General features: G+C 37.1%; 1 protein-coding gene across 5 annotated transcripts in view; it reads right to left on the bottom strand.

Annotated features, from left to right (window-relative positions):
- Window positions 1-3,383: 3,383 nt before the first annotated feature.
- The window catches only part of FANCC (FA complementation group C), a 91,624-nt gene continuing 70,738 nt past the window's right edge, over window positions 3,384-24,269 (bottom strand). For all 5 annotated transcript variants that reach the window (XM_037374106.1, XM_037374103.1, XM_037374104.1 and 2 more), the window contains 7 exons: window positions 21,333-21,385; window positions 18,256-18,355; window positions 13,512-13,587; window positions 12,616-12,697; window positions 8,707-8,878; window positions 5,566-5,766; window positions 3,384-3,743 (listed from right to left, as the gene is read on the bottom strand). In XM_037374106.1, coding sequence (XP_037230003.1) covers window positions 3,600-3,743; window positions 5,566-5,766; window positions 8,707-8,878; window positions 12,616-12,697; window positions 13,512-13,587; window positions 18,256-18,355; window positions 21,333-21,385 — 828 coding nt within the window. In that variant the 3' untranslated portion in view covers window positions 3,384-3,599. The remainder of the gene's footprint in view (window positions 3,744-5,565; window positions 5,767-8,706; window positions 8,879-12,615; window positions 12,698-13,511; window positions 13,588-18,255; window positions 18,356-21,332; window positions 21,386-24,269) is intronic.

Raw genomic sequence — 24,269 nt, 5'->3', positions numbered from 1 at the left:
GCCCCCCAGGGTCCTTAATCCGGCCCCCGGTATTTACAGACCCCCCGCCGCCCCCGCCGGGGGTTGGGGGGGAAACCAAGCAGCCGCAGATGGCTGCCTGCCACTGCATCCGCGCGCCAGCCCCCTGGTTAAACAGTTTGAGGGCCCCTGCTAGCACCACCTAATTCAGCTACAGTGGTTTAACTTCTGGTGTTGCCCAGCAGCAAAACATGCTGGTTGCGTAACAAACCCATTGAGGTTATCTGGAAAGTATGATGATATGGATTCAAAAACATGCTCGGTGTTCTGGTGAAGGACTCCTCCCGTAACATTTCTGGTTTTCACTTTTCAAACTTGTGTCTAGCAGAAAGCTGCACTCCAGTGTCAAAGTTCATCACCTTCCTACACCCTTCTTATATCACAAGAAAAACTGCATTTTAATTATTCATTATTCACGCACACAAACAGCATTTTATTCTGTCACTGGATAACAGCAAAGAAAATGTGTAAGCCTATTTTAGTAGTGTTTGGTTCAATAATTGCAAGTAATTTTTGCTAGACATTTAATCCTAAACTTGTATGTTTCAGAATTTTTTTGGATTGTATCCCCCTAAAACCAAGCCAAACATATACCACATGTCATGAATTCTAACTTACCACAACTAATATTAACTCACTTGCATTTTCAGTCTGACTTTCTATCAACACGTCTTTGCACTTAAAATGCTGTGAGTATGGAAACTTGATCACAAATCCCAGAAGTAACAGATTAACATGTTACTGCTAGTCAGCTGAATTGCAATACCTAGTAACATATCTGTTCTTACCTTACCTCACAAAATAAAATGTATTTTGCTTTGTATATGTACTGTACTAAGATCTGAACAAAATCCATAGAAACGACCCAGCCCCATGCTAGGAACTGCAGAATTTGAAAAGCTGTAACTTAGCAGTCTTAGACTGGAAAGAAGCATCATCAAGTAACAAGTCAAATACACTGTTTGTATTCTTATTCGAAACAACCTGAAGCATAAAAATTTTGAAAAGATCTCTACATTCAGTAGAATATCCAGGATTAGGGTGTGTGCTGACAAGGAGATTGGAGGGAAGGCAACAAGCTACTTGAAGCCTGATTTCAGGACTTGTTGGCTGATTCTGAGTAAAAGTACAGCCCTGAAAAGAACTTTTCCAGAAAGCAGTGATTACAGAGGAGATGACGCATGTTAGATGGTTAATGCAGGACCCACCATATGAGAAATCTTCCATTACTCATATCTACCAAGTCACATTGTTGCCTTCCACTGGCAAACTAACTAAAGTAGCTTCAACATGCCACAAAATCATGGTTTACATCAAAGTTAGATCATAATTCAAGCACTGTGAAGGAGCAAGGAATAAGAAATACCAAAGATTTATAACAACTATGCTGAATAAAGCAAAAAGAATGCCAGTACAGATGCATCTTTTTTAAGCTACAGACAGCATCAATTAGGTTTCTTCCTTAGAAGAGCCTATAAGCAAGCATAAAATGAGCAAACTCTCCTTGCAATATTTAAATCATGCAGTATTTCTTAAGAAGCCAAACAAGAATGTACTAATTCACAACTAGCTTTGTTCTTTCTCCCTTCACTGCACATTTCCTTCCTACTTGGATTGTCCTATCCCTGTTTCACAGGATATTAATTTTGTTTAAGAAAGTTAGAAGAATTTCCATGTGTTTTGCTGGTGGGAAAAAAAAATATTATTGCGCTGTAAAAGGACAGTTACAAATTCATCTCCAACAACTGTAATACACATATAAATATAATACCCATATCTATCACCTAACAAATCTGCAAGAATCATATATTGCAACTCTTTCTCTTTGCCAATCTTTCTTTTAAGTAGTTAAAATTACATATAGCTGTCATATGGAGAGAATTTAAGGACAACCAAAGAATCTCACACCAAACAACTGGATTAGAAATTAAAGAAAAAAAAAATCATTCTTCCTTTGGGGACAAATTTTAGATTATTCATCATTCTAGGTAGAACACTCCACATGTGTTTCCACTAGACAAATACCTCAGAGTCTGTGATCAACAAATAATTTAGTTTAATCCCACGCTTTTCAGGCATGATATTCAGGGAATAGAAACTGGGTTGCTAGATTCCATTTTTTTAGGTATGTGTGGCTACCAAGAACTGAAAAAATACAACCCACCTCAAAGAGGAAACCCCCCCCCACCTTTCTTCAGTAACTCTTACAGATTTACTTTTTCTTCATACACTGGAATCAAATATTACAAACATTAACAAACTGACTAAGAGGATATGTAACTGGTATAATTTGGTCCAGTATGACTCACTGGGAACAAAATCGTAAGAAATCACTCAACAGCTTTACAGAAAATATCCGACCGCTTCTTACCGCCAAGGGACACTAAATACATTGTTTTTCTTTTCCCTTGCTCAAAAACAAATGCTACATTCAGGAAGCCACATTAAGATACATGTCTCTGATTTTATATGCAAGAACAGTATTCCAAGCAGCATCTTTGAACATAGCACAAGTGTTGACTTGAAGGCAGGTATTATATCAGAACAGATTTCTGAAAAAAGTTAAGATCCTCTGTCATTACTTGCCATTACATGTTTATTTTTCTAGTTAACCTAGAAACAGCTTCACAAAACTTCTTGGGACAAATATTTTCCTAAGGGTAAAACATCAAAGCATTACTCCCTGTCCATGCTCTTTGCATGAGACAAAAAAACCCAGACAAAGCAGCAAGTAAACTACCTCTGGACACAAAAAGGAAGGACATGACTTGCAACCATATACTCCCTTTAGGAAATTCGTCCCCCAGACTGAAAAGTTTCCTTATGCTTATGTTGTGCTTGCCCTGTTTTGTTTGAAATTTAAAAAAAAAAAAAGAAAAAGATTTCTTAAACAAATCAACAGCACCCATCATGGCACACTGAAAATAGGCTGTACTGAAAGCAAACTTCTACCTGCAGCACCTGTTGACAAAGACCAGCTATTGGTATGGTACTTTGCAGAGAACACTGTCCTGTGAAAGCTGCAGTCCTGAAAAAAAATCATTTGGCAAATCTGAGAGGAGTTTAGTTTTGCAATAATTTTCAAAAAGAACTAAAGAGTTCAGGAAACACAGTTGATTTCCTGAGTACATAAGTGTGCACGCACCATGAATCACTAACTCTCATCATTGGTTGTTTCATAAAAGCGGAATTATAGAACAAAACATTTTAGGAACAACTTACCAACCAAGCAATTGCACGCAATTTGCTAATGAAACCATGTGTACTTTAGGATAAAACTGGATTTTCAGCCAGATAAACAACAAGGAGATGAGTGTACTGCTTTCAGTGATGTAGGTGTCTTGTTAAAGGAAGTGCTCAGAACACAATTTTCAAGCATCTTTAATATTTAGTTACGTTCTAAAAGTTTAATATTTCCAAACAAAGTATTATTTTCAAATATATATGAAAGAATTTGGTGTATGCTTACGTAGATATATATTTCTGCCCTTAGTAACCTGCAGTGCAAGACACTGATGAAAGTCTGACACCTGGATAAAAATCTAATCTGTTGGCTTGATAAATAGATGATATGAAAAAATCTAAACTTTCAGTGTTAGTTTTTGAAGAAGTTCATTCAGCAGCTTCACGGCCCTTTGGTTTTTTTCTCCATTATGGTTAATTCTGTATGCAGTACGGATAAGAAGGCTACGCACTTCTTTGCTTGTAGCAGTTGTCTCAGTAATCTGCAGGGAAACAGAGAACATGGGGAATAATTTTATAATTATGTTGCTAAATATACTAAGAATTCTCCATTAATATTTGCAACAAAGCCACAGATTTGTCCCTCAACACTGAACATGTGAGATACTCTGAGTTCAACACCAACTTCTGCCCAAGGCATCTTTTTTCATATGTGTTGGTGGAACTGAGCAATTTCTCTCATATTTAACTGAAACAAACCAAGGGATCAGAAAGTTTTTAAAGGAAACACAAATGGACAGACAGTGTAACCATTTAAAGGTCATGTCCTTAGAAAACAACTAAAAGTACATGAAGATTGTCGGTGAGTTTGGGAAGACAATTCAATCCTGTAAAGTTTTCAAAAGTAAAAATAAAACCCACCCCCAAAAGATGACAAAGTAACAGGAAAAAACCCTAACTTGCAATTTTTGCTGATCAGGAGGGACTTTAGTCCACATGATCTGGTGTATTAATCCCAAGGTTCACTACGCTAACCAGAACCACTGCCGTGCACCACAAGTTGTTTCCACACCATTCAGGCCTTTTTAAATCACATGAAAAACCCAGCTACACATTAATGATTACACAGATCCAGTCAAAATTAATCAGGCCGACACACTCTGACCTACAATACCTCATGACCACCCTACACTGGGGAATATTGGGGAGTTCTGAATGTCAGTTATGTTGCTTTCTATAATCAAGAAATAGCCTTCCAACTCCCTGAATAGGTTTTAAGTAGCAGACCAGTATGTTACAGCATCACTGCTCAACAGCCACACTCCTCAAGAGAAACTAAAGCCAGCAGACTGTAAAATACAACCCTCTTAATTTTATTACATTCTTATGCTAAGAAGAAATTACCATTTGTGAACTTACACGTAAAATGCTTAAACGTAAAATGTTTAAGCCCTTCTTAAACAGAAAAATGTTATGTCTGCTTAGTCAGCCAGAAGCAATAACCACCAAAATAGGTTTCCAGTTCCCTCTGTCATAAAATCAGACTCCTACACATGCCATACACAGATGGAAGAGCATGCTGCTGCTGAAAGGAAGAACTTTTCAGTGCTACAACCACACACTGGCCCTAAACAAGCTTGTGCTTCTTAGAAGAGTACGGGGTTATAGTTAGAGAGGAATAAACTCCTAATCTCATATTGAGATAGCACTGTTTGCCTTGAGAGACACAAACTCATTTCACCATCTGCACCAATATATCTGAAGGCTGTCTTTAACAATAGCAAGATACTGTGGCTTGCCCCCAACATTGTACTCCTCCCCAGCTTTTTCACACCCTAAGTGACGCTCTCCGAGGTCTTTGTTCATTTTTCTCTCAGTTATCACATAATCTTCCTCTCTAGCTTTGCTAAAGCACTGAGCAACAGTAACAATTAGTGACTAGCTGTTTTACATAATGGAAAACAGTGAGAAGACAGTTCCATCACCTCTGCAGCAACTGGATAATTAAAGGAGTGATTTATAACTGGGAAAAGCAAATTGTTTGCACGTGCTATCTATGCCAGGTGTAAATAAATTGTAGGTATCCCTTAACTGCAAGATACTACTCCAAATATTTCTGCAGCTGTATAGTCAGGACAGCAGCCTTTTCAGTGAGATCTTGTCAAGAAGTGTCAAAAGCAGAATCATTTGCACTGTAGCTGAAATAGATATGTAGCAGGTTGGGCATAGTTGCTGTAGTCACATTCTTCTTTAATTCCCTGTGAAGTGTTTTCTCTATTAAGAGATACAAATGTAAATCCAAAATAGCAAAAAAAAAAAAAATTTAAAAATTACTTCAACTGAAAAAAAAGAAGAAACACTTACATGGTAAATACATTCCTGGGCAATCATATGTCCACCAGAAGAAAAAAGCAGAAAGTTGGTAAGAAGATGTGTTACAAGATACTGGTTATGATACTGCCCTGTATCCATTATACTGTATACAGCAGCCTCCAGATCTTTGACAGAGAGGACTGTACAGCTGCAGAGCATCATTAGATGATTGTAGACTGCTTGAGCTTCTACCTGTAGGGAACAATTTCAAAGGACGCAGGATCAGAAAAGAGTAAAGGTCATACCTATGGTATTTTTTCCTTTGGATTTATTCACTAACAGGAAACTGAGACCTTGGCAGAAACTACCCAAACATGAAAAGAGTTTGAATTTAAACAGCAGGGAGAACAGGGAAGGAAGGGCCGTACGCATTTCTTTTACACTGATTCACACACACAGAGGTGGACAGAATGGATTTTTTAACTTTCTTTAGTCTTGCAAATTAAGCAGGCAGGGCGTCAAGCCAGGATTTGACCTTTTTTAATAATAAAAGGAAATGAAGAAAGTCCCTCAGCAGAACATTGTCAGATTTTTGCATTGTGGGAAAAAGAACAGAGACTCCTCAAGGGCTCATTTCAGTATTACTGCTACAAATCAATTAAATTCCCATGCAACCTGACCTTGGCTGATAAAATGTTCTAGCAAGAACACAGTTTTTTCCTTCTTCCTGTGTTGTCCACAGCTTATGTTTTTACCTTTTGAGTTAGCCAATAAAACCTAAGTTTTACTGGGAGTCAAAACCAGAAGATATTGGCACTTACACAATGAAAAAAACCAACAACTATAAGCAACTATTCCAAAAAAACCTAAAAAATTTGTTCATTATATTAAAAATAAACCTAAAAAACTGGTAGAAAAAACGCAAATTAATTAAGTGGAAGGACAATGGAAAAATATACCACTACAGACCACAAGGAAAAGATACCCATTTATCAACCATGTTCACTAGGGCAATTTGTTTCAGTCATTTACCTGATTTTGCCCTGTCCTATAAACAATTCCACATCAAGTAGTCTGAAAAAGCTGCTATTCTTGAATCATGTCCACAGTTACATGTGACGAAACAAATGACACCAAAACCTAAGGCAAAGTAAATGGAATTCTTCAAGATTCTTTAACCCTCTGTGCATCCTGTTCTTGGTGTGCCTCCATCCCATGTGCCTGAGGCTGCAGACTAATAGCAGCAGGCTCTGCTCCATGAGCTCAAGTACCCTAGGAGACTCATCCTTAGTGTCAAAGTTACTATGACCAGCCTCCAGGTTTTTTTCCTCCAGTGTTTCAGTCTAAAGGTATGAAAGGATGCCAACAAATGAATAAATATTGAGGAGCAGAATATTCAGTCCTGAACATATGAGTGAAGTCTAGTGAACAGCAAAAGTAGCCTTTTTCTTCTTTAAACCATTTAAACTCTGTATTCTACTTTTGCTGATATATAAACTGCTACCTAAAGTAAGTAGCAGGTAGACAAAATCTTAAGTAAAGAGTGCACACCCTTCCACACAAAAATATGCTGAATGAAAAGTCATCCAACTTGGCATCTGCCAAAAGTTCCCATCCCATATTAATCCTTAACTGGTGAAAGGTGCAGGGGTTGAGGACGAAACCACTCCATTTGAAAGAGCTAAGAGCTAACCTGCCAAAGGACAAATTAATAGAAAAAGCAAACATCTAACTAGAGGCAGAAGCTTTGCATGAACTGTGAGAATGCTTCTGAAGTAGCCTGACCTGTGGAAAAAAAAAAAAAAAAAAGTCTTACTTAACTACAGAAAAGAATCATAATGAGCTGAAATATTAGACCTCTGGGAACAGATGAGTAACTGCGTGGGCTGTCAGTGGAAAAGCTTTTCTCTCACTAAAATGTGTCATACGTTATGACAGAACAACAAACTGATAGAATACAGGACACACAGGGAGATGATTTTATATACAGGACAATGTGATTTCATTCTGTGGTGCTGGAGTTAGAACAATATTTCCTACATAGATCTGCACTATTTTCCTTCAGCTTCATTCACTCACATTTATTGCTTGGGTATTTCCTTCTTTCCCAAAACATGCATTCTAAAACCTGCCCTGGTTTCTATACTTCACTGTAGCTCTAACCTATCTCCGCTCAGCCAACATCCCACTTGACTCCCAGACCATAAGAAATTAAAGAGAAAAAAAATGAAAAGTGATTGGGAAGTGAACTTGGCATTTGCAGTGCCATCTGGGTGGCAGAAGGGGAAGGGAAGGAAATAAAATGTTGCAGAACTCTGGTGTACATGGACCATTAGAGGTCAGGGGAAGGGAAGGAAATAAAATGTTGCAGAACTCTGGTGTACATGGACCATTAGAGGTCAAATGAAAGTTTTTCTAGCACGGTGTACTGAGCTGTATTTTTAAACCAAACAGAATCCATTTTCAAATTAAAGAAAACTAGAGATGCTGCAGCCAAATTTTGAATCTGGGCTTTGTAGATCAGATTGCTTGGGCTAGTTCAAGCTTGCATAATAGGCCTAAATTAAAGGCTTTCATGTACTTCCATGCACACATAGACATGCAGCACTCTTCATGCAGTACAGTGTGTGAGGTCAGAACACTGCTTCCTTCTGTTAGAAACGGAGAGTATGGGCAGACAACACACTTGTTGCAATCTTGTACATGGCAAAAATCTGTAAAGATACATTAGAGAAACTAGAATACATGGGCAAGGTTAGTATTCAGGGCTGTGTCCGAAAATAATCTTTACAGCTTCCACTGTTGTCGCGATATCTCTTGTTTCCTTCTCAGAAGGTGCCATAACACAGGAATGCTGAATTCTGTCAGAGTGATTTAAAAAATACCATTCCTAGAGTAGTTTTACTTGTGTTAAAAGCACCCAAGTTATCCAAAAGAAAGCCAAGAAGGTGCTAATCTATATAATATAATCTAAAAAGAGGAAAAGTGTTTTCTAAACATCACCAAGAAAATTGACCAAAATTATCTTTCAACTTCTTCACTGTAACACAATTCCCAGAAGACCTTGTAAAGCCAATACCTTCACCAGTGTAAACCTTTCATTTTTCTAGTTTGTACTACTTGTTTTATAGCAATAAGATATAAGCAAACTATTGACTGCTTATCGCTGCTTACTATCTGTACATTACCCACCATTGTTTGAGTCCTTTGTTGATTTTCATTCTGAGGACAGTAGTAAAATGCCAGCAGCCACAGCAAAGCATCCGGTTCTACAGCACCCTTCAGTAATTCTTCTGCCGCAATATCCAGCCATTCCCCAAAATGAGCAACCAAAAACCAGATTTCAAAAAGGTCAGCAAGAGAACTGGAAAATAACAAAGATACGATTAAGTATGTCTTGTTATATAACATTTTAAAATGTCTTAACTGCAAAAGGTGCAGGCATGGAAATAAAAATCCTTAAACTACTCTTCAAATAAAAATCCTTAAACTACTCTTCAATAGGTAATGCCTTACCTGCTAAGCATATGGCCATATAATACTCAATTAGCTGCAGTCACAACCAAATGATACCCAGTGCCACTCACCGATTAACTTTGTCAGTAGAACAGACTATCCATTACACCATTTTCTAATAAACTGTGACACTATACTATGTATTAAAATACACATCATAAAATTAAACCTTATCATTTATACTCTCTAGTTAAAGGACTTTCAAAACTTTAAATCACACCTTAAAAGTTGTATTCTAACATACTGTTGCCTTATATTGTCTTCCAGTTTCTCTCTTTGCTTTCCAGGGTTACTTTTTGGTTTTTGGTAATTCATGAGGTGCATGTTTTTTGGTAATTCATGAGGAATTACATTTAGATGGACTAAATATAAAGTGTTTAATGTTACTCATCTCTTGACTTACAATTCAGGTCCTCTTTAATGAAAATTTTGAAGATATTTACAACTGGGTTACTGCAGTAAGAAAAAGAAAGGAGAGAATGGGCCTCATCTCATCTCTACAATTTCTTACATGTACTTTTCTGAAGCTAAGACTGAAGAATAGAGAAATAATGGAGAGAGGCAAATTAATGGTAGGTGTCTCCAAAGAAAAAACTCAAACTGTGTGTGGATGCAAGGACAGACAGATAAATCGAAGGCTGTTAAGACACAGGAACTTAAACTTAATTCCTATTAAGTTAAGAAAAACCTCTAATTCTTCAAGCTTTTGCTAATGTTTTACTCCTGGGGACTCCAAGAACTGCTGTGCCACCTTTCCCAGGAAACTCTAAGAGGTCTTAGAAATTTCAGGAGCTGATAAAGTTGTCTGATACCATCACATCATCTAGGGAACATGACAAGGTCTTAGTTGGAATAAACTGCTTTATCTTTACAACCTTCTGAAGAGGTGGGAGACACAGTTCTATGGATGAAGATGTGGTGTGTGCAGATAGTATTCTACATCTGGAGTATATTGGTGATGTTGTCTATAGGTGTCACAGAAATTACTGAACCTGTAAATGATATTGTCTATATGCCACAGAATCTCAGGGTCTCAAAATCTTATTCCTAGGATACAAATCCACCACAGCAGTATTTTTGGATAAGCATGCTCACCAAGATCGGATACAAGAGATTTACATAGACTTACAGAGAGAAAGTAGAGTACTGAGGTGACCGCTATAAAGGCCACCATTGCTGATATTCCACAGCTTTCGGAGGGGCAGCAGCATGGCTCAGGCTGTGAGGAACTATGTATGACATAATGTATGACAAAATCTGAGACTAAAAATGCTTAGCTAAAGGAATAGCATACTAGAATCTGGACATGCAATGTTAAAAACCTTTGAAAAAACAAACGTGATAATTATCTAGGACAACAGCCCTCCCTCAGCAAAATAATTTACTTATCTGACCATAATTGAATGCTGTGACAACCTAAGTGGATAGGCTAGCTCTGAAACCCAGTGATTTACAATCAAAGGAGGAATTAAATTAAATTAAATTAAAAGTTAACTACTAAGGACAAATAAATATACTTAGGGTAGATTGACAGTATTTATGACTGGAAATGTTCATAGCTCAAAGGGTAAATAAAAGTCCTTAGACTTTAAGGATTAAACTAATTTTAACAGGTACTTAGCAGAACAGAAATTAATTCTTGCTAAGACAGCCTAGGCACCACTGCACTTACAACTCACAGTAACTTCCTTGTACCATCACAATGTCTGGTTGGAATTGTGTGCTTCCCACTTCTGTCCCTACTGTTGTTTCTGCCTCCTACTCTGTAGTGGCACCTATGTCAACTGCTCCACTTTGATTGCCAAAAGTGGCCCTTCACTTTTTCTGGGACATCCCCACACAAAATGTACATCAGTTGATTTCTGGTTTAAAATGTCACATAACATTTACTGTTCACTGAGAGTACTACATAAAATAATAAATAATGGCACAGAAGAAATCTGTTGATTAGAACTACACAGAAAGCACCTTGCTGTAAGACTTAGATTTGGTGTAAAATAAAACCATTGAAAAACAAGCTATATAAACAGAGAGCACCGACTATAAGAAGTAAGAGGATATCCTGTATAGTAGTATTTTTTGCTCCTTTGTTAATCTTATTAAGTAGAAAGGATGCAGAATCAGGAATAAAGCAATGAAAGAAAATTGAATACAGTTTCCTCATGGATATTAGTATTTAAAAACTTAAGCCAGATCCACTTTCTTCATAACTGAGAGGGGTTTGGTATAAAACATAATTGTTGCATGAGTTCTAAAGGAAGTAAGAAGATATTCTGGGAAGTATAATACTATTTAACCTAGTGTATTATCAAAGCAAAGAGGGAAAAAGACAACAGAAGCCAAGAAAGGGCTAGGCCACAAAAGGAGAACAGGCATGCTTCTATTATTGTAACACATTATGATGGATGATATTTGCTTTATTTGTTTGTTCTAAGGTTGAATTATGTGTTCTTTTAACAAGCCAGGGTCAGGTCACACTCCAAGGGCGGAAAGGTTTTACAGACTTCAAGGATGAACAGTGAGACACAGCACTGAACTGCAGCTTGTACAGAAAGTGAGAAGCTGCCAGCAGACAGTCTGGCCTCAGAGGGAACAGCAAAAAGCTTTTTTCTGCCACTCAACAACAAAAATAAAAGCCTCCATGAGTTACCTGAAACCAAGCATAGTTACAGTATCTGTCTTCCAGGACACAGGGGGACAGTTGGGTATCTTTGTTTTGCAAGTCTATCTGGCCTAGGCATTCTATGTCTCTATTTAAATATTTCATGTTTTAAATAAAAAATAAATTGGTTTATTTTAATTTAAAAACTGTTCAACACTCTTTGAAAAGCTGTCTTGGAACAGAGGAAGACTCACATCCAAAGCTCTAGCCGAGCCAGGTCTTGTCACACACCTGGATAAGAAAGATTTGCAGGGCAGAAACAGATAGAGATGTATCTTACTTCATTCTTTTCATATAGTCCTACAGCATCTACTACCAAAGCAGAATTTGTGTAGACAAACACCATCAGTCATTATAACAAGTATTTGGACAAAAAAAGCTAAGGGCAACAGGTCAGAGACATGGGGTGTCAGCTCAAAGAGTAATAAGGCAAAAAATGGTAATGCAATCTAGCAGTATCTAGAAAAAAAAAAATCAAGTTGAGTTTGGATGTTTACAAAGCCTGCAGAAAGCTAATACAAGCTCCTTCATAAAACACTACCACTCACAACAGGCTCTTTCCAATACTAGCTGCTTTTTTTTGACTGGAAAAGTTCTCTTGTTATTGAATCCAGAATCGGTTTTAAAAGTTTTGGGGGAGAAATGGGAGAGTAAGCAAGTAGGCATTTCTGGTACAGAGCTAGCTATTTGTTGAAATGAAAGGAACAAGGAGATTCTGTTTACTCAGAGGCTTATTGGTCAGGTCTATAGGTGCTACAAAAGTTCAGATTCAATTAGTCTAAGTCCTATTCTTTAAAACAAAGCTCTATTTAAAGATTAACAAGAAAATGATGAAATGCAGCCACTAAAGTCTTCAAATAACATGATTTTCACAAAATAACATATGCAAAGGACAAAAGGTTAGAAAATATAATACTGCTTACCTTATGTTTTTATCTTCTACTAAAGCTTTGAGCATATCTGAAATATGTTTCAAGTGTTGAGACCAGTGTGTAGCTGGCACTTCTGAGGAGGAAGGATGAAAACAAAACTTAAAATTCTACTTTGTCCAACTAGAACAGAACAGTGAGATTAACCATATTAAGTTAGCATTAAAACTTGTGCAACTTGATACAGATATCAGCATTTAAAATTTCATTTTTAAATTTCCCAGTTTTCATCAATAGCTATTACTATGTTTCTTAGAACATTTCATTGAGAAAGCAATGTGAGGAAGTATAGCTAGGAATATTCAAATGAGGCTGATGTACACTTGTGTAAACACTACCTCAATATAAATATATTATGAGTGGTCTCAGAGGATCTTATACTGAGCTGAAATTATTGCTCATGAAAAACTGTACTATACTGAGCAGTGCTTTCTTCATGTATAAAAATGGGAAACCTGAAAATAAAATTAGGTTTGCAATCTGAAGTATAAGCAGAATTCAAGCTTCAGAGACAAATGGCAAGGCTATTTCTTGTAATGTAGATATGAACATTTTCATAACGACAATTCCTAATATTATAAGGTAAGAATATTTAGCATTTTTACAAGCTCAGTAACTTATCTTCATTCCTACAAAATTATGCACTCTTTCTTTGTTATTCACTTCTGGTTTAGTTTTCTTTAAGGTTACATTTGTATTATTGTTACATAAGAATTAGATGTTCCTGAAAAAAAATACATTAAAAGAATATTATTAAAATTGCTAAGTCAACACATCCCATTTAGGAAGTGGCAAAATTTTATCCTCATCCCTTTTAAAGTTATTTTTAAGACATATATACAGAAAACGCAGGTTGGCAAATGCTGCAAATACTTCATGAAGACACTTACCAAAAGGACGTCTCAGTAAAGCTGTTACAAGAGGCTGGTGATGGTAAGGGAAGTAGGCCTTCAGTGGAAATTTATGCTAAGAAACAGAATTATTATTTTAAGAGCTTTCTGGTCAGTTTTTAAAACAAACCCACAGTGAACAATCTCTTCTAAGGTAGTAATTAACAATACAGACTGAAGCGAGAGAACATAAAAGTAACTCTACACTTAGTTCAGGGAAATTGCATAAAGAAAGAAGGGGGATATTTAGAAAAAGCTTGCTTAGAAAGAAGAAAAATATGGATTTTTAAAATACATGTATTAAAAAGGGTGCAGAGTATGAAGAAAATTCCCTCTTAATATTCTTGAGTTTTTTCCCTCTTATCACAAGTCTTCACACTTAAAATGCAGAGGTTAAAAGAGATGCTAATTAGTTTAATTTCATTTTCCAGTGCAAACAGGTTCATATTAAACAAAGAACTAGTAACATCTACATAATCTGAGGCTGTGATGTAGATTATTGCCTTCTGTTCAAACATGAACACCTAAAATTCTTAGGATCTGATTCAGTACACGGTGGAGTAGTCACAGATAACAGACTTGTCCTCTGTTTATCTGGGTGCATGCTATTTGTATGCCATGAACATTGCTGCTTGTCTAACTGGGACTACCAGCAGCATACCTTCAATCTTTTTGCTCTGCAAACATCTACTACAGGCATGTCTAATGTGTAGCATGCATGTGCAAGTGCAATATGAACTCCCTTTGAGGTGGCCTGAAAACTGTTCAAATGGCCAGGCCCAGAGGGCAGTGATCATTGACACGAAGTCTAGCTAGAGCCAGTAACTACTGGTGTACCCCACGGGTCAATACTAGGTCCAGTTCTATTTAACACCTTCATTACTGATCTGGATGATAAGGCAGGGTGTTCCCTCAGCAAGCCTGCTGATGACACAAAACTGGGAGAAGGTCCTTGACAGGATGGAGAAATGGTCTGACAGGAACCTCATGAACTTCAACAAGGAGAAAGTATGAAGTCCTGCACCTGGAAAAGAACAATCCCAGGCAGCAGCACATTCTGGAAGCCAACTAGTTGGAAAGCAGTTTTGCAGAAAAGCACCTTGGGGTCCTGGTGGGCAACAAGTTGAACATAAGCCAGCAATGTGCCCTTGCTGCCAGAAAAGGCAGCAAATGTATCTTGAGCTGCATTAAGCAAAGGGTTGGCAGCAGGTCGAGAGAGCTGATCCTTCCACTCTCCTCAGCTCCGGTGAGCAGCCACTCAGCAGCCAAACCTGGAGTACTATGTCTGTTTCTAGGTCCTCAGTACAAGAGAGACGTGAACTTCCCCGAGAGAGTTCAAGAAAGGGCCACAAGGATGATTAACAGGCTGGAGCACCTGTCGTATGAGGGAAGGTGGAGAGAGCCTGGAAAAGAGAAGGCTTAAAGGCCATCTTATCAATGTCTGTAAATACCTGAAGGGTGGGTGCGAAGAAGATGGAGCTAGGCTCTCTTCAGTGGTGCCTAGTAACAGGACCAGAGGCAACAGCCACAAACTGAAATACAGGAGTTCCCATTCGAATATCAAAAAATATTTTTCCCTTTTTTTACTGTGAAAGTGATTGAGCACTAGCACATGTTGCCCAAAGAGGTTCCTGAGTCTCAGTCCTCGGAGATACTCAAAAGCCAACTGGACATGGTCCTGGGTGACTGGTTCTAGGTGGCCCTGCTTGATCTGGGGGGTTGGACAAGGTGACCTCCAGAGGTCCCTTCCAACCTCACCCACTCTATGAGTCTATCATTTCAGTCTTCAAGTCTCCACACCAATGACCTTAGACCTTCTGTCTCCTTTCTTTAGGAATAATAGACTATTTAGCAAATATATAATCTCTCAACACACAGATGGGGAACACAGACTCTACAAAATGTGATAAATTTTTAAATCCAACAGATTTAAAGACCTTATTTAGTAACTCATTTCCTTTGGATATACATGCATGCATCTTATAAACAAAGGGAATGACACATTCTCTATTAATTTTTTTGTTCTGTAAAAACAGGTAATTGAAATTACAGCACACTTATATATACAGTATTATCAGACAGTCTGTTTATCACCGGTATGGTAAGATTCTAAAAGTCTACTTGTCAAGTGAAATTACATTAATCAAAAAATAATAATCCCTATACTAAATTATGCATGTACTCAATTAGCTTGCACCAAAAATCCCCATGAAAAATGGACTTTTCACACAGTTAGTAGTAGCCAAGAAAACCAACAGCATGTTACATATGAGAACAGCACTGTAAAGTAAGTGAAAATCCGTTTTCAGCATACTGTTTAAGCAAAGCAAAAAAGTTTGCATCCCATCATACAAACACAGTATTTTAGACAGTTCCTTCCTTACATAAGCCATCACAAAGTGCACAACAAGGTATAAAGAGACAGAACGAGTCTGGATGTGGCTGGTTATAACAATGGCTACGATGTATACCAGGAAACAAAATTTTAAGCTGGCTTAAAATATTTATCCAGCTATTTAGAAGAAAATTCTCAGGTGAAAACTGAAAATTAAAAAAAAAAATTAAAAGAAAAACTGACAATTTTGAAATGATCAAGGGAAAATAACCCTGGAGGAAATTATAATTTCCATCAAATAAAACCATGAACATTAAGTTCATGAATTCACAAGCAACATGACCCAAATATCCTTAGGTCAGTTTTCATCACAAACTTGAAGAAAATCTGCTTGTACAAAGCACGGAAAAGATTATCCCAACAGTGATCTCAGTACACCCATTCTTAAATTTCTTATTCAATGACTACAGAAATGGTCTTTTTCTTAAGCAGGTTTAAACCCTATGTTCCATTTATACCTTTTTCAGTCTCCCAAAACAAGACTACTCCTAAACCCTGCAGCACTGTTTTTTCACACTCCTTAGCTTTTTTCTGCCCCTGCCCAATCTTGTTCTCGCTAAATGGTCTACAAAGCTTTTAGAAAAGACAGCTATTTCTGACCAGTGTCATACTGCAACAGAGAATCGTTCTCCTCCTACCTTGCAAACCTGTGCAACTACCAGATATGACCTGGTTCTTCTGAATATTTTGTGGACACATCTTTTTGCCTAGCCTTTTTTCAATTAACTATACTATATATTCCTAAGTTCTTAGATGACCCAGCTAGAACCCTCTTCATCTTCCGTCATTAATAATTTTAGCATTCCTCTGTAAAATGCTAATGAAGCACATTGTGTCCCGCCAAGATACCACAAAGATGGGTGTCTTATGAACGTATGTAATATTGGTATGACAAAAAATACGATGACTGATTTAAACGAAGTTTAGGAAGCACTCTGTGCCTGCATTTTGGTATGCCAACTGTTAGTTAACATTATATAGATTCATAAACTGTGAAACAAGCAATTTTGAATTCTAATATTGAAGACAACACCTTAATTAGAGGCCCATGAATTAAACCGTATACAAGTAAAGTAGAGGAAACTTAAAATTTAAAACCACTTAAAAAAAATGGGCAATAGTCATGTCACAATGCCAGCAGGTGAAGGACTTTCACCCTGAAACAAACGCATCCCCTGCACAACAGGATTAGCTCTTGGGTGTCTGATGGGTGTAGAATCTTTGCCTGTGTTCTCCACCCAGTCACCCCCACCTGGGGCTACACAGCGTGCTGCTGCCATGCAGTCAGAGTGGCATTAAATTAACATGCACAGCACCTACATATTAAGCAATATAGCTGCAGTTTCATCCTTATTTCATATTGCCTGAAGCTGGAAGACATATTCAATCACATTGCTATTTAAAGGCCAGGAGATCAAAAATTCCAAGAAGTCCCAATACTTTCTTAACTAGTCTCCCCAAAAGGCTGTAAAAATCAAAGGAACTGGAAATTTTCTTAAGTCTAAAGTGAGAGCTATTAAACAATAAGATACTTTCCAAACTTACCATATAAATCATATATACTGGAGTTAAACAACCAAACAAAATGGTCAGGATGTGAAATGACAGTGTGATTTGGGAACCCAGGAATAAACGTGACAAAACCTTTTCATATCTCCATTTTGAAATTTAAAAATAAGAAACTGATCCTGCTCTTGTTTATATTAATACATACAAAAGTTAATCTACTTAATTCAGTTCAGTAAAACCTGTATAAATATCTGTGCAGAAGAAGAGACACTAAGCTGGGAAATTTGAAGCTTTAGACTGAGGAAAAATTCCTGAGCAGCGAGACCAGAAACTGAAACCAGTATGTATTCTGTGTCTTCTACCTTCTGAACAGACAAATACAACTACTTAGTATCCTGCTTACACTTACTTGGAGGAATGGGGATGGGGTTATTATCTCTGTTTCGTTTATCATCAGAAACCCTGCTACTGCAAAAGAAACATTATCTAAAATTTCTTATCCTTCCCACCAAAGATGGATGGTCATTATCATGTTCACCATACAGGCAGAAACTTCAGCACCATGGGAACTGCTCCTGTGAAAATCACAGTTTAGGTCGCAGGATTACTCCAGGGTAATGTCAGGTAAATTGCTCGTACGTATTGGTTTCACACTATAATTTTATTCACAGGTGAAAATGTTTGAACTAAACTTTGGCAAGTATATACAGCTGTAGGGAGATGCTACTATTTACATTCATTATATTCAGTCACGATTCTTAAGAGTAGCATTGTTCTCTTCTTGTGAACTTTCATAACTTCTCGCGGAAAAGAAACATCAAGAAATAGATCTTGACTGACCTGCTTGTTCTCATTCTGATGATCCTGAAGGAAAACCTGTGTAAACACCTGTATAATGGTCATCACTTCTGGAGTTCCATCAGTTTCCAGCAGTGCATTCCTAAGCATTGAAAAGTTAGATTATAACAATCAGTTAATTAATCTGCCCATCACACCACAGATAATTGAATGAAGAAACAAAATGTACATTCTTTGTGTGCTGTCGATTCATTACTTTATTTTTACTTTAACAAAAACATATGCTACTCCTACAAATAAATTAAATGTAGTAAGTATATACAATATACATGCAGACACCCGACCACCAGGGGAAAAAAAAAAGTAAAATTAAAAAAGAGACTGCAACAAATTTATTAAGCAAATCTGGCATCTGAACAATCTTACTGGGTTCAGAGCAACTACTCCCACGCTTACAGTTCAGCATACTTTAGTGCTTTGTGTGATTGTATCCCACAGGCTATCTAAAATCAGAGAAAAGTACAATCTAGTACAATCTATCTCCTGGGATATATGGTACCTGTAGCAAAAAAATAATCTTGACTTAAATTATTAATATAACACTCCTACTGGAGCCAGGGAAACAAACAAACAAACAAAAGCTGATCAAATGTAAAAGTTACATATTTAAAAAACTACACAAGGGCCCTGAACTTAAATGATACAGCTGTTGTTCAGTCACTGTGACTCCTTAGTGATCATTAAGAAATGAATCAGCAGCACAAACAGAAATATGTGTATACCAAAGGCATACTTTGGATCAGTAATTGCTACAGCTTTAATTAGGAACCAATGCATTTCAATGTGCTTTCAGTGGTGAAATCATAAAATCTACTCTGGAGATTCAGGAAGGTTAACACTTTAACTGGCCTTCCACAGGGCATAATGTAACCTTCAGCAAATGGAGCAGAAAAACACATGGGCAGCAAAGAGTAATTTTCATTGTCTTTACTTGAAAGGCATGTAACAGTAAGGAAAAAATAATGTTCAAAGTAAGGGTCCACTGAGATCTAAGTTTTTTTATTAGAGAATTGTTTCATTCTTTCCATAATGATGTAAAACATAAGAACAGCTAACACATTACTGCAGCAAAGGAATTTCACAAAACTACAGGCAGGTGTAAACACTAATAGAAACACGGGAAACAGCACACAGAACCTCAAGACAGTCTAGCTGTATGGACTTCTGTATAGCCATACTTAGCAACAAAATAAGCTTCTGCTTGGGAAATAAAAAAAAAGAAAGTTAATATCTCTGAAATGAAACAATTCAGCACAATCAACCTCAACAAAAAGCATGCACAATAAGCAGGAAAAGTTATTCCTGAAAGAGACACAAGGCTTAGATCTGTACTTTTAACAGAATATTAGCCCCTAAAAGAAAAGGAGTTTTGTGCCAGCTGCAGAAACAGAACTCAGTTTCCAAGCAATGAAGTACAAGTTCTTTATCAGCAGATTTCTAAAATCTCACATGTGACTACATCTGAAGTACAATCATAGAATTATTTAGGTTGGAAAAGACCTTTTAAGACCATCACATATCTTACTGTCTGCATACCACATGGTAATAGCTGGAGGGATGTCAGAGAAATACAACAAAAATGAATAAAAAGCTGCAGAAACCAATTGGTCTGCAAAAGCCAGAAAACATACATAAGAGCTTCATGTAATACCAAGAGGACCTGACACATAGTATTTTAAAAATATATTAAGTGTTTAATACCAACAATATAGAGGAACAAGCACACAAAGTAGGAACAACTGAAAGCAAGCTAGGGAGCCGAAATGTAGGCTGAGCAACAGGAAAACATGATGAATTTCTAAGATGATTTGGAACAGTAACACAAGTGCAAAGTTTTACTAGGAAATACTCTGCTGGACAAGGCCCTGCATTATCTGAGAAACAGTGTTTCATCCATTTCTACTGTCTACCAAATGAGAAGGGTGCAAGAGAGTTACGTAGTCTCATGTTGTCTGTAGAAAATATTTTATATACCATGACCCTAAATAAGTCAGGAAGCTTGAACACATTATGTCTCCATACACCATCACAATATATGGCCTAAGACATCAGTACAGGCCTGTTGAAGTCACATCAGTTTTCACGTGCATTTTGCTTTGGGAAAGTGACTAGTCTGAACTATTCAGAAAATGCTAGCTGTGCTCAGATACTGGACCAGCAACAGAAAGGGCAGTTATTGCTGTGGCAGTCAAGTGATTCCACTCTCACAATGCAGCAGTCTATGGTTTCTACAGCAAAGATTCTTATGTTAGTGGCTGTGTAAACCTGAACAAACATGCACACAGACACACAAATGCCCCCAAACATGTGCACTTGGCTGCCCGCTCTTCTTAGGAAGGAAAACACTTGATGAACAAAGAATGTCAGTCACTAAATATGTTATTGTTGTATCAAAACTGTAATACTGATAAACCCCAGCAGCAGACCTATGTGAAAAGAGTAAGCCAAGCGAAGTGAAGAGAAAAAGCCACTGAAAACTGAGTAGAAAGGACTGGAAGCCCCCACGTGGTAAATAATATATATTGCTTAAAACTAATGCATTCAAACCCAAACTTATTAACAGGCAGATCAACAGTTTAATACCATTAAGAGCATAGCTGATATAAATCCTGAAGACTATAAACAATGTAAAAGAGGCTCCATTGGTAAGTGCAAGTGTTGCAGCTAAATTCCATCTTCGTGCTGGCATGGGACAAGGTATTTCAGCATTTATAATTTTCACCTCAAAATCAAATATCTACTGAAATACAAAATAAATTATACATTTTAAAGGCTATTTTAATTTAGCAGATATATATGATAAAATATAAAAGATACAATGTAGTCAACTGTATCAATGATTATCATCATAATGTTAACTTTTATGTGAAGTTCACGTGATTTTTAACATTTTTCATTACTTGCAGTATATTACACAGACGGAGACACTAAGGTAAAGAAAAAACCATCCCATAATTATAATACGTCCCAGATCATAATACTCCTCCTCATGAAGAAAACCTCAGTGTTTAAACTGATCATTTATTTGAAACACTTCCCACTATAATTTCAAAACTTACTTGAAAATTTCGTTAACAATTCTGAAAATGGCAGGATGGCTTGCTGCTTGGGGCTGTTGATAAACAAATGAAAGAAAATCAGTCATTAATAAGAAACAACTAAAAAAAAACACCCGCCCCTGTACAATTTACAGCTTAACTCATGAATGCTATTACATTGCAATTATTAAACTGTAAATGTCAGATCAACTCTTACTAAAAACACTCAGGTTTCCTTAGGATTAGGTTCTGCAAAATGACTACATCAAAGTCACAGAAGGAGATCCGCAGCAATACCAGGCAGGCTAAACAGCTGATGAATGCAAACATCTGGCATCCCAAACAACAACTAAAAATACTAAAGGTGGCAGATAGAACAGGTTGTTGCATGTAATTACTAAAGGAAAGAGATAGGGAACAGATTTATGAAAAGCTATTAATTCCTCTTCACAGACAATCCCTTTTGGGTGTGCTTTGAGATTCTCACTACATCTTCAAAATTAAATTCCAGAAATTAAATTTATTTTATCACCTTTGCCTTTAGCACTACCACACACATCTTGGCCCAAGATGTTTTTTCACCGTATTATCTTCTTTTGTGAATTTTATAGTTGCTAGTACAAGCTAAATATCTCAGTGCATCAAAATAGTCTTTTTAAACTAGTGAAGCTTTTTATCATGTTACCACGTAACAGTCTGTTTTAAGAAAAGTTGTTATATTAAACACACACTAGTTAACAACGTACTTTCTAATCCCATATCCTTAAATTCTAAGATTTACTAGGCTTTTGTAGAGTACCAAGATCAAAAAACTACTTACACATTCCCAAAGGTATATCTGCCTAAGTTAAAAAACAAATTTGTGCTTCGTGTTTCTGAAGCTAGCACCTGAAGACCTGGTAAGAATATAGTTCTTGAACATTCTAGAGTAATGGATGTTTAATAAAATGCATTCTGTAACCTTCAGGATGCATGGAAGTAATAGCATTTACAAGTGGCATTTATTGTAACAGCTTTAAGTGCCTGATGCACTATTGCAAAGAAAACATTTATGCATTTGCTTCAAGCTAAAAAGTACCAAGTAGAATAGATTTTTTTTTAATTTTTAATTGCACACAAACAGAATAAGGGCTTTATTTTACAAGATACCTATATGACAATATCAGAAAACAGAGACAGCCTTTAACAGCAACTATCTAGAAAAGCTCCTTGTTTCTCACAGTTGTCTTTGCCATACTGGAAATACGAGGTGGCACCTCTTTAGTCATGTTTTACCACCCTGTCACATGCTGTAGCCAAGTTATTCTATTGAATGTGCGTCACCTAGTGCTCGGCAGTATTTACAGCCGGGTGCTCGGATGTGTGAAGAACAGCATGCAGCTTGTTGCAAGGCGGGTCCCCAAACTGTCACTGCTAGGGGGAGAAAAAACATGGCTCGATGACACAAGCGACACGTTCATCTCTTTTTTGTTTCACAAGGAAAACTCGGACTGGACGATCTCCAGAGGTGCCTTCCAACCCCAACCATTCTGCAATTCTGTGAAAACACTGGAAAGTACAAAGTAGGTTTTCCAGTCCTGACGGATAAATGGTTGAATTCAGCCATTTCTCCACTGCCTTTTCACTCTGCCTACCTTTGCACACATACTTCTATGATGACATACCAACCCACTGTTGCTTAGGACAGGCTGAACATAAACTAGAAAGGGTCATGAGCACACTGCCGCACATCACAAGATTAAATCATAGTTCTTTTGAACAAGACCAAAATAAATGTGCTGTATGCAACAATGAAAAACGCACCTGCCAGACAGCAGCAAGCAATCTACACTGCTCGCTACATAAAACGACAGTTAATAAGCTCCTAGTATTTAATCTATACTACTGAACTCAATATGAATTTAATCACCGGTATTCAAAAGGGAAAAAAACCAAACAAAAACCCCAAAAAACAAACCCCACTGTTATCGAATGCCACAAAACTAATTTGCAAGCACTCAGAGTAAGAATGCTATCATAGCACAAAAAGTCTTCATGGCAAACTGAAGATGTGCCTGTTGTGTAGCTGGACTAGAGCAGGCAGCACAATTCTGCTGCAGCCAGCAGCAATTCTGCATTGTGAGGGATTATCAACTTCAGGAGGGATCCTCATAGGGCTTTCATGTTGTTGACTTTATTACCTTATTTTTTGAAAATAAAAAGGCATGTCATATTTTACTAATGTTGCCTGTGACCACACAAAGTATTTTTCACAGAAAACTCAGAAAACAAAATATACTATTTACCAGGAACTTGTTCCATTACTTTTAAAACATGCACAATACATACAGCACAACACACACTAAACCAAAAAGATGCAGACATGGGGAATCGGAGCTGCACGTGTGATATTATGATTACATATCTGAAGAACATGTGCCTCTTCAGAAAAAACCCACACACAAAACCACTGGGATTTTTGAAAGAAATGAAACAGGAAAAATACACTGCAACATAAAGTATGACATACACAAATTCTATAGAACTACACTACTTTTTATCTGTGTTACCAGAAAGAAGAATTGTGTATAACTAATTTACAGTACAAAGCCAGAACTGAACAAAGAAGCAAGAAAAAGAAATTTGTATCTACAGGAAGCAAGTAAATGGCACAAAGAGGAACACACTAATCATCATATACTGCTTTTGTTCAGATCGTAGAATGCTCTGTAACAACCACAAGTAAGAGTAAACATACAGAAACAAATTGTGCCCAAGATCACACAGCAACAGATTTGAGGTGGCAGCACCACAAATACTGGTTCTCTCAACTTCCAAACTCACATGCAATTAACTGGACGCATTTCTGAAGTTAGAAACATCTAGCTTTAGGAAACAACTACACGGCTGTATTTCAAATGTTGTCTGTATTTCCAAATTGTATATCTACCTGTATTCCTGAATTTTATATTTACCAAT

The sequence above is a fragment of the Falco rusticolus genome, chromosome Z, assembly GCF_015220075.1.
Source record: "Falco rusticolus isolate bFalRus1 chromosome Z, bFalRus1.pri, whole genome shotgun sequence".
Taxonomy (NCBI): domain Eukaryota; kingdom Metazoa; phylum Chordata; class Aves; order Falconiformes; family Falconidae; genus Falco; species Falco rusticolus.
Note: the sequence above shows the minus strand (reverse complement) of the source record. Positions and strands in the feature narration are given on the sequence as shown.